The sequence below is a fragment of the Chroicocephalus ridibundus genome, chromosome 14, assembly GCF_963924245.1.
Source record: "Chroicocephalus ridibundus chromosome 14, bChrRid1.1, whole genome shotgun sequence".
In the NCBI taxonomy this organism is placed as follows: domain Eukaryota; kingdom Metazoa; phylum Chordata; class Aves; order Charadriiformes; family Laridae; genus Chroicocephalus; species Chroicocephalus ridibundus.
The window spans coordinates 962,548-974,191 of NC_086297.1; the positions used below are offsets into that span (position 1 = coordinate 962,548).

Genomic DNA, 11,644 nt, shown 5'->3' on the forward strand with positions numbered 1-11,644 from the left:
TGTGGCTCTGCGGTAGATTCAGCGGGGGTCGCATTATTATCCCCCCCGGACGCGCTGCGTTACTTTTAGCCGCGCCGCCCGCCGCTGCAGCGCCTGGGGCCGGTGGGGGAGACCCGGAGCCGAGCCAGCACCGCGCTACGCTGCTGGCCTCAGGTTCCCTCAGCCGCTCCCTCCGCAACCGCCGCCCTGTCAGCAGGACGCCGACACCGCGGCCCTTCCCAGGCGCCACGGAGCCCGCGGCCGCCACCGCCCTCCTTCCCGCGGGGATCCTGAGGCAGCCGAGCGCCTCCGCCCGCCGCCCGTCTCTGGCGTGAGGCAGCCGGAGCGGGGATCGCCTGTGGCAGCCGCAGGTTTGTGTGAGTGTCCCCGGGAGCCCCGAGGAGCTGGTTGGCGGGCGGGCGGTTCTCCTCAGGCGCCGGTCCCGAGGCGGAGCAGAGGGCGGGCTGGCCGGGGCACGCGGGCCGGGGTCGGGCCGTGGGGGCCCCCCAGAGCCCTGGTGGTAAAGGCGCAGGGGAACCCGGTCCTGCAAACCTGTTGCTGCCAGCGCAGCTCCCTGCGGCGTCCCGGGCTAGGACGTGGCCACTGCCCCGGCCGTCCCCGTTTTCCTCAGAGCAGGGAGCCCTGCCCGGGAAGCTTCCTCCTTCTCCGCTGCTGCTGGCATACCTGCAGCTTCTTGAACGGTAGAAATACTACAAACGCCCCGACTGCCCTTTCAGTCAAGGTCCCACCCAAGCACAGAGTCAGGAGAAACTCATTCATACAGACATAGTCATACATTAATATGGGTTGAGTTACACTACCAGCTAATTTAAACAGAAGACTCCCTGGGGCACAGAAGGGCTGCAGGACACTCACATGTACGTCTGTCCATCCATCCGTCCTCAGCACAACCCTCAACGGCCGGAGTCTGTCGCAGCCCTGACCTCTCTCCTTGCCACAGGTATGTGCGCCAGCTGAGCGGGAGATGGGGCACACAAAGAACATACGAGCTCACCTCTGCCTCGTCCTTAGTTTAAATTCCCATTTCTACAGTAGCTGTGTTGGGATACTTTTGGAATGAAAATGTTTAAAATAACAGGACAATACAGATTAATAAATGCTGCAGTAAAAACCTAGCACACTGAGTAACAGATGTGTTAAAATTTCATTTATTTTGCATCCTATTCTGGCTCATTTTCTGTGTCTTCAGCCATAGCTGCTTGAGATAAAGCCCTGTACTTTTAAGACTTCTATTAAACTGCTTAATTGAGGCAGTACAAAACAAACAGTGTTTAAACTAGGCAATAGTTGGACGACATGACACAGGCAGGTTTTCTTTTGGGGGCAGATTTTCTCTTGGGGATGAGTTTCAGGAGCTGGGATGTAGTGATTTTACAGGGTTTTTTAATTGTTTGTCACACCTTAAAGGCACAAATGAGTTCACTAACTCTCGTGACAGTATCAGCTAGTGAGATAAACTGTCACAATGGAAATCTTGTCTAGCAGTAAGGTCACCCATTTTGGTTGGGAGCATAAGAATAAGCCTACTTAATTCAGTAAAATCCAAATCAGAATTGGCTTGTTGTGTGAAAATTTTCGGAGTTCTTTGTGTTAGCAAATACAGATTTAAAAATAAAGCTTTATCTGTGGTCAGCAGAGCTTTCCCTTGGACTGGACAGTAACTTCTACATTTTTCAGTCTGAAAAGAATCACTGGAAAGGGTTCCTAAAACTAAAAGATGAGATTACCAGCTGCATAACTGGAGGGGGCCAGAAATACTGAAATATGTTTCATCATAAAGCACATCCTGTACAGAAGCTGAATCGCAGAGGTGATTCCAGCATCTATCAAGCGCACTTGATGATGTAGTTCCCCACGTCCAGTAAAACCGTATTTGTTCTGTATGATTTTCTCTACAAAATGCCATAGGAAGCAAGACCCTCCCCTAAAATAAAAATCTGTTGCTAAAAACACATATCTGTATGTTATTCACATAAACACAGGTGACTGGAGGCAGTATAGACGGGTGTGTATATGGGAAGGGGGTGTCCTAGGCAGGGGTAGTGGGAGGCTAGCGGGGACGGCAGCAGCTTGGTCTTGCTCCAGTGGGTTGTCCAGTGAGTGATTCCTGTTTCCCCTAAGGCTGCCTCTCATTAGCATGAATTGGGGGAAGGGCATAAAAGACTCCAGTTCATTTTGTGTCTGGAAAACCTTTACTTCAAAATGACAACCAAAGTGTTCTGGCTCCTCTGCTTTGTCATTAGATCATCTTCCAGCTCAGTGGCCGGTAAGTCTGTTAACATTCAAAGCGGGGCTGGGGCATATTTGCCTTTGGTATCAGGGGAGGCTAAACACATTACTACAAAATCTTGCCCGAGCAGCCCTCTTCAGCTGTAATCTTTTCAGCACGCGGTAGCAGTAATCATGTAAGGGCTCAAGAAAGCAATATTTCAACATGTTTTGTGGGATGGGAATGTAAATTGCAATATTTGATTTGTCAGCATTTGAAAGAATTAAGAGCACCTGCCAAAAGCAGGCAGTTAGCTGGTGCCGTGAATCCTGCTAGCCATCATTCCGCAACTGAAGTTTGACTTGCTTCTGCATATGGGATTTTTTTTTATTTGTATGTGACCTTTCCCTTTTAGTCTCTTTCCCCTCATCTGTAAACTTCAGATTTCTAATTTATTTCAACACGCTCTGTGCTGTCACATGTGCCTGCAGCAAGCTGTCCTAAATATTTTTTTTTTAATTTTTTTTTAGTACCTCATTGATGTACAGAAATAAGATATACTTCTATTCCACTGGGAAGGAGAAGTCCAGGAGCTGATTATGTTGCAGTTGTATTTTCTTAGGTTGCAAGGGCTAGATGGGAATATGCTGGCACAGGGGAATGAATCTCAAGGTCCTGAATGGATTGAGTAGAAAAAAATGAACTAATTCTTGTTACAATCCATGACTGAGAAGGCACGATAAACTGGTAGAAAAGTATACTTATAAAACCAAGTCCAAAACACCTGTTCAGAGTTCGCAGCTTCATATTGAAACATCTCCAGCATACCCTTGCCTATTGCTTTCTTTAGCTTGGACTTCTTCCACCCCTTTCTTCATGGACATTCTTTTGACTTTACGTGTGGCCAGCCCAAATATCAGGGAATCTTTCCCATGACAGCAGCTGGTGAGAGCAAAGGGGGAGAAATGGCAAGGTCAGCAGTTGAGTCAGTTATAGAAGATAAACCAGGACATTGTTCATCTGTGTATGTCAAATATCTCTTTTCACATAAGGAGTTAGGATCAGCCTCCTACACGATGCTAACCACAGACGGCGAACACCCAGACAGCGGCTGTGTGTGGGTGAACTGTTTTAAAACTGTGCTGGCTAACTAAAAGCATGCAGTGAAGGACTAAAGTAAAAGGAAGATGAACTGCCAGGGGAAATTTCTCTCTTCCCAGGCTAAATGGAAAGTCATTTTGCTTTGTGATGTCCAACTGATCAAGGTGAAGGTATAAACGAAGGTCTTGGTGACTGTCCAGCTTGCGTGAACAATGTCATTAAGCCTTTCCATTTTTCACTAGATTCCCAGACATTTCCTCTCTTTCTCAACTCTTGTCTTCTCAAATTAAGAAAAGCCTTGAAATAATTGTTACTCGGCAGCAATAGCCTAGCTACCAGGCTATGGTACTGCTACTATACAGCCCTGCAGTGCAAAAGTCAGAGACACAAAACTGTGGATAAACATCTTTTCAGTAGCATTCAAAGCCCAAAGCCGCTGAAGAGTCCAGATGACATTGTCAATAAGGCATCCCATGGATGGGAAAACCAAATAGTTCTGTTGTCATGGTCTTTTAAACAAGCATCCCAAATGGCAATGTGAACCTTGTTTCTTCAGATGCTCCCTGGAGATTCAGGCTTTTGAGAAAAGGGTTTGTTTATAAGTCATGTTTTTAATTTGCAACAATAATAAAGTAAAAATGCAAATCTCCTGTGTTTTGCTCACACAGCTGCACTCTCTGTACTGGACCTTCCGTGTTTGAGTACAGAAGAATGAGGAGTTCTTCTGTATTTGATCTGTTGAACTATTTACCGGTTATATTGTCTTACTGTTGAAGGCCTCACTTACAGACTAGAGCCTCAAATGTGCCAGGCACTTCCCATTCAGCAGCACATGGAATAAAAAAATTAGAACGCTAATTCACTCCCTCCTTTATTTTGTTTGTAGGATCCCTGCCCTATGCTGAGAAAGCCAGTCAGACTCTCAGCAAAGATGCTTATAGTTCAGCAGCGGCTGCGCCTGGTCACCTCAAACTGCCCGCCTGGGGCACCAGCAGCGCCAGGGAGAATCACACGGAACGCCGGTTTCTGTCTCCCACCGACCTGCAGCAGCCAAAACCTCCCGAAATCACCTCCCTCTCATCAGACAAAAAGAAACGCACCAAGCCTTCTCTAGAAAACAGCACGGGGCTGAGGAAACACCTCTTGCAGTACGGAGGGGCCCTGCCCCTGGAGAGCCCGACTGAGGGGCCTTCTCCCGCCTCCTTTGACTTCAACGAGGCAAACAGAAAGCACACGGACAGACGGCTGGCCGAGGCTGCCAACAGCGTGTCGGCTCACTTCCATCACACAGCATCTTCCTACCAAAAGATGACATCCTTAGTGGAGGCTTATCCTTTTCCAGACTCTGGAGCAGTGGAGTCAGATGATCCTAACACGCTGGATCACTTGAACCGACCATACAAGATAATGCCCTATAAACACACTGATCCCTTCAAGAAGGTCACCAAACCCTCCTGGGTCACCAACCGCCAGTCATCCAGCTTGCCGTACCACTTCAGCACGCTGAAGAAAGGTAAGGGGAGAGCGGGCTCCGGCAAGGGATAGCCTGAGCTTTCCAAAGGTTGGGTGGCCTAATTTGTACGGAATATCCCAAAAGGGCCTGTTGCTGTCCCTCAGCCTATGCGCCTGTTCTAGATGGCGATAAGGAGAAGGCATGTCTGACCGAGTGCAGGAAAGAGAGAGACGAAGTGGAGGCCTACTGCGCGAGTGAATTCGGTAAGTTGTGTCCTCCAGACACCACACAAAGCAGAGGCTGCTTTTGCTCATCTACTACTGACATTTCACTTCTGCTTTTAAGATACTAAATACATTAAAAGGACCCATCACAGCTCTTTATAAAAGCACTATGACAAACGGTACCAAGTCTTACCCTTTCCCTACCTTGGGCTAGTATTGCTCTTTTTTCTATTTTCTCTACTTTCCATTCCTGGGAGGAAGACAGTGTTCTTGCCTGCTGGGCAATGGAACTGAAAAGACCAATTATTTTAGATACTCTAAGATTAAACATTGTAGCTGCGTTACTTACTATTTAGAACAAGTTTGTGATTTTGGGGGCTGAAGTTTCAAAGCAAAATAAAATGGAGAACCAAATAAAAATAAAACTGTGATCCTCTTGGTACAGAGGGTTCTTCTTGAAGTTCCTGAGGACTCCATGTCTGTAGTCGTCGTGTCCAAGTTGGTGGACCTAAAGATGGTAGAACATAGCCTGGCATTTTTGAACTGACTGTGTAAGAGCAAGCATTTTCTGACTGAAATCTTGCCTTGCGCTTACAAAGTTGTGAAATAGATACCAACTTTTTCTCACAGTATTTTAAGAGATAAGGAAAATACATGCCTAGTGGTAACAGATGTTTCCATTTGTAGAATATAAACACGTTATGAGACATCTGTTTTCTCTAAATGGAGAAGTCAGGAAGTGCTTTCTACAAAAGCTATATTCTTTATTTTGTACCACTTTCATGCATTCCTGTCAAACATAGGCCTTATAGCGACCCGACCTTTGTACATTTCAGCCTTTAACTCTCATCTCTTAAACTGAAAAAGACAGGTAGGGAAAATACGGTCAGAGCAACACATCAGCCAAGGTTCCACCGCAGTGATCAGAAAGAGCTTTTCATTTCTTTACATCTGCAGTGCAGATTAAGGAATAAATGACTGAATCAAAGTTCTGACTCAGTGAGGCGGGTGTAACGCCAGTTACAGAAGTCCTCCTTGCCTTCCTGCCTAAAACCTTTGCTGTTTTCTGATTCCTGCACTCAGCTCAGCACTTGTCAAAACCAGAAACTGGGTGGACAGCATGAAGCGATTGTCTGAGCGTAGAACATGGCCTAACTGGTGCCCTTCCCTCTTGGTACGACAAGGGCCTTTGCTTTCAAAAGCTGAAGTGTTTTATTATCAGGTTAGCTTTGGACTTCATTGTGAAGTTTTAAGTTTGAAAATTTTACTTTGTTAGGTAAGTATGTCCACTTTCTACATATCAGGATGGAAAACAGTACAAAAATCATCACTTTTGAAACATTTTATAAACTTCACTAAGAAACATCTCAGACCTGTAAAGCGCAAGTTAGCAACTCAACAAATACTAAGGTGATGTCCTCATCGAATGTGATTATTTGAAGCAACCCCTGCTTTCAAGACTGCCCACTACTGAGCCAAAGGATTTCTGCCGAGACTTACTTTACAGCACTTTAAATGAGAGCCTTCGCACATACCCTGAGTTGCCACCAAGATATGTAATCTGATGCTTGCTTTTTTCCCCCCCCCCTCCCTTAAACAGCAGTGAATGGAATTGTTTATAACATGGAGAGACTGGGGAATGGAGTCCACTTGATTACGCTTTTGGTAAACAGCGATGGATTATACAAGATGAGTCACCTGTATATTACTCCTGATGGCTTCTTCTTTCGAGTTCACATTCTAGTTGTGGATACTTTAAACTGCAGTAAACCATGTCTGGACTTTAAACTTGGTAAATAATTCCAGCTAAATCCATTCCACTACACCTCCTGCATGCAGTGCAATTTTAGTCTGCCCTAGTTTAATAGGCTTATCCTGGGTTGTTGTGGTATTTTGATAAACAAAAAAAGAAAAAGGTATTTACTGTTAAACTGGAGGGCTTTTTCCCTCCCAGTTTCTCTAAATTTTCAGAAGAGAACCAAGTGTGTGAAGAAGTCAGGTGGCTGTATAGTTCATTCTTAACATTATCCAGTTCCAAAAAGATTGCAAGTTTTCAGGATTGCCAAAAAAATTTAAGCACGAGCTTAAGCCAATGTGTTTGTAAGTAGTCCAGTTCATCAAATATCAGTATTTCCCCCAAAAAGCTTCTAATTGCAATTAGAAGCTTTATTTTTAAAAAAATTAGAAGCATTATTTTTTAAATAATGATTTACACAGTAAATCATTATTTCTGTGCAAGCACAACCCACAAGTCCCACTGCAGTTCAGCGTGCCACTGTACTAAGCCGCACCTTCATGTATTTCTACAAGGTACAAGTTCACATCTGTTCATAAATCTGTCGCGCTTCCAGCGAGTAGTGAATGAATCCATGCTTTCTTCATGGCACAGAAGTCTCATTTATTTTGCAGGCAGCAGATACATTGTGATGGGTCAGATCTACCACAAGAGACGACAGATCCCTGCGAACCTGCTGCAGTTCCTGCGCGGGCGCCTGAGGCCAGGGGACGGCTTGCTTGGAAGCAGCAGCAGCTACGTCAAGAGATTCAACAGGAAAAGGAATCGCCAAGTGCAAGCGGCTCACACTAAATGTAGCTAAGACTCCAGTAATCTCCGTCTGAGGCACGGGCAGCAGCAGAATTCACCTCCCAGAACAAACACGCTACAGGCACGTTTTGACTAGGTACCCAGATATTGTGAAGTTCAGCACAAAAATCAGTTTAGGGAATGTTAACTGGTCATAAATTTGCTCCAGCAGTTGTGAGAGACAGAGGTTATTATTGTCTCCCCTGCTGGAACGTACCCGATAATCTGTAATAACTGTAAGGTAAAACTCCGGAGGCATTGTTCCAGGTACACGAGAAGTAACTGCACTTTCAAACCCTTAACCTTAAACAAGTGTTAGACGATGCCATCTAACCGTAGCTTTATCTATAGAGGGTGGTCATCGCGTTTTCATACAATTCTGCCTGAAGTATTTCATGCATTTGCTTCAAAAGAAATCAACAAAACTAAGTATCGCTTGTATTGTTTTGGTATCCTCAAACATGTCCACACTACTTTTCAAAATCACGTCATTCTTCAAACAGAGCTGTATTTTCACATGAAGCGTACAAAATAGCTATGTAATTATTTGAGTATATGAATACACTAACCGAAAGCAAATCATGTAACTGCACAACACAAATGCCCAATTAGGCTTACAAATAACGGCACGAGTTCATGCCAAGGAATGCAAAATAAGCATGGAATTGCACGCACATTTTGTATGCCTGGTTACACCGTCAGTTCCTTAAAAGTTCAGCCCTAGAACTGTGGACAGAACGTCATTTTCACATGAGAAATATTACCAAGTTTGTACGTGCACATCAGTAAAGTTACTTTTTGAATCAAAGATACAATCTTGTACTACCTTTAGTGTGGTGGGATGTAAGAACCTATGAAACATCTGCAAAGGGGGTCTTACTGCTGGCTGTTCCAAGAGTCGATGTTCACAGACGCTGTCTTCAGAAGAAACCCCTAAAATGTTCATGCGGTTCTGGGTTCGGTTTCCTGGGTTCTGAAAGATCCCACAGGATTACGCAGTGATGTTAAATAATGGCATCTCCTTGTTTGACGAGTTGGCTGGGGATTTTAAGGTACGTATTTATATAAAAAAAGGGAAATGCAGTCTAGCTGAATATACGTAGAGTGCTATATATGATGGGACCTGGGACAGGAAGCAGCGGCTTTTAAAAGCATTTTCTGTTTTGAAGCAAAGGGAGTTCTAACACCTCGTACACGTCTACAGCTCGATTCAGTGTCACCGAAAACCTATGGAGTGGCGGATGGGCGGTAAGGCACACGGGATGAAGTATTTCTCGATATAGAATAGGAGCCAAATACCAAGAACAAACATGATGTATTTCGGGACCCAGAAGGCTGTTGCTGTAGGACAAATGTACTCATAGCTCGTGTCCGTCTGAAAACTGTCTCGCTTTTGTTAGGTGGAAGATTTCGCACGGAGCGCAGCATACAGAGATGGAATCTTCCTGAGATTTTGAGGGGGCTTTTGATTTGGCAGAAGGACTGTTCCTGGCAATGAATCAAAGCGCTGGGGTGGACGGGGAGGGACAGGAGGAGGAAGGAGGAAGGGTTATACATGTGCATCTCAAGTTTCTTTGTTTCTATTTTCGACTGAAGACCAGGGACTAACCAGCAAGTCCTACAGTCAGCCATTTACCCAGAACAGCAATTAAACACCCTTCCCCACCCCCAAGACATTACTGTAATCTAAAACAGGCAAAGCGTGGGTACAAAAATAACATCCATGGCTAGATCTCGTTTTGATTGTCTCTCGGAAGAGATCAGTAGTAGAGCAGTGCTAATGACATCGAAAACCCGAGTGAAACGCCAGAACCGACACACGAGATGCGCACCCCTCTCAGATACAGCTATTGCTCTAGAAACAGGCCTGAAGAGCAATTCATTCTGTGCTCTCTTTTTGCGTTACAAAGTCATCTTACCTTTCCTTTCCTGCTTGGAAGATCACTCCTGAAAATGCGATCGCAACAGCTGAGCCCTGAGCCACTGTATTTCACGGCCCAACTGAAATACAGCTGGAGCAGGAGCGTTAACGCCTGTTCCTACCAGGCTTATCGGATGCTAATTAACACACTCAAGAAAAAAAATTCCTGGATCAAGTGGATTTCCACAGTCTCGCACTCGCCATTACAAAAACCTCACAGCATTTACGACACTGGTAAGATGGCACTTCGATCAATAGCTGCCTCTGTAATTTTGATACCCTATAGTTCATTTTTTGATGCCTTACATCATTTTTTCCCCAGCAGAATAAGCATGAAAATTCTGCAGCCAATACCCAGAGATCCAGGTGTACAGGAATATTGTTGTCTTCCTGGGGTTAACTCAAGGCTTGTGGGTAAGCCAAATGTTTTATTCTGCTTTAAATCCCATTAACTTTCACAGGAACTAAATCTAGACCAAGGATAATTGCTTCAAATTTGTTTGAGGAGACAAAAGACAATCAAGTTGGTATAGCTCACATTACCAAAATCTGAATTACAATATATGACCATTTTGAAACAAACGTTGCAAAAATTTATAAAAATACAAAGAGGAGAACGACTGAACAGAGATCACAAATCCTATGAATTTACCGTGCTTTTAAGGAAGGCGGGCATTAATTATAAGACTGCTATATTTTCAGTAACACAAATAAACTATTAAAGAAAACCAGTAATAAATCAAGAAAAGTACCTCGACCTACTCAACGGCAACTGAAAACACTAAAAAAGGCTCTCGGCACGATGAAATGGCAGGTATGCGTTATTTCCCTGATCAACCTGACTCCCTGGCAATTATCTATAATCTGGCAAAGCCAAGACCTGCACACAATTAACATTATCAAATGTTTCATTAGAAACACCACCAAATCACTGTCAAACACGTTACTTTATTTGTCTAGGATGATGTGTCCTATAAGGTACAAAAAAGTACTCTTCAGTTTGCCACAATTTGTTAAAAACATAGCGATCTATTGCCTACAGGTAGGAAAGTTTTAAATGATGTCATATATGTATTTATATATGAATAAATAGTACAGAAATACTGTGAAGTTTTGACGAGATGCAGGATATGTTCAAATGCTGTTAAAAGTTGAGATTTTTCCCTTTTGCATTAAAAACACAATGCATACAATATGCAGCATTTCTTTTAAACGTCAAAGGACAACATAACCTAAATGCAACTACTCTTCTTCAACTTTAAGAAGCATAAATGGATTATTGTTTTCACATTGAACAATTATTAATTTTTCACATAGAGGTTAAATGACAACATTTGTATGTACAAAAAACCACGGGTTTTTATTAGATAAAGTTATCCCAGAAGAACCTGTACACCTGAGCCTGGAAGTGTAAGAAAGTGTGGTCAGTAGCAACATCTTTTTAAGAAAAAAAAATAACAGAAGAGGTTCTTGCATAGCAAGGTGTGAGGTTAAACCCAAAAGGAGCTTATCCGTCAATCGGGTAAATCCCGGATCGCTGCAGAACAGAGTGTGAATTAGTGCAAAAGCTTGTCACACGGGTGGAGAGCCGCACGCAAACCATGGCTGAGAACTACAGACGGGCAACATCGGCAAGTCACTCAGATACGCGCCGGGGCAGCGACAGATCAGAAAGAAACTGCAGCGTCATCTGCAATTGGCATCTTCTCCTGACTCCAGGTTATCCCTCGGAGCCGCACTCCTCGGACAGGCCACCGCGGAGCAGTCCAGAGCCTCTCCCAGCCAGAATTACACCCGGTACTTCACATTCCTAGAGCACTTGGCGAAATATCACCTAATCCAGCGGTGGGCAGTGACATTTCACAAAATACTTCCTACCACGTTATTGGTTACAGTAATTTTGGCACCACTGCAGAAGCTTTATGAAGGGATAACAGCTGCTCAGGAACGAAACGTAGTGGACGCTACCTCTGGAGCCAGACAAAGTCAGATCTCCCCGGCCGCTTCCCTCCCCTAGCACGTGAAAGATCCGAACAGATCCCCAGAGCGTTACAAACATATTAGCGCACACTCAAAGACACCTACATCTGTGGGGAGAACAATTATCTCCATTTATTTTGTTTCATATACATCCATATTTTGAATTTTAATA

General features: G+C 44.3%; 1 protein-coding gene across 6 annotated transcripts; it reads left to right on the top strand.

Moving 5' to 3' along the window:
• The first annotated feature begins 25 nt into the window (after nt 1-25).
• C14H17orf58 (chromosome 14 C17orf58 homolog) lies at nt 26-10,643 on the top strand. Of its 6 annotated transcripts, none has more exons than XM_063352593.1 (5): nt 26-350; nt 4,197-4,823; nt 4,928-5,026; nt 6,588-6,779; nt 7,397-10,643. In XM_063352593.1, exons 2-5 carry the CDS (start codon nt 4,619-4,621, stop codon nt 7,582-7,584), a joined length of 684 nt encoding a protein of 227 aa, XP_063208663.1. In that variant the 5' UTR covers nt 26-350; nt 4,197-4,618; the 3' UTR covers nt 7,585-10,643. The 6 variants fall into 6 exon arrangements, with proteins under 6 accessions (XP_063208663.1, XP_063208658.1, XP_063208661.1 ...); XM_063352588.1 differs by lacking the exon at nt 26-350 and adding an exon at nt 749-940; XM_063352589.1 differs by lacking the exon at nt 26-350 and adding an exon at nt 753-940 and having other exon boundaries at nt 4,946-5,026.
• The last annotated feature ends 1,001 nt before the right edge of the window (nt 10,644-11,644 follow it).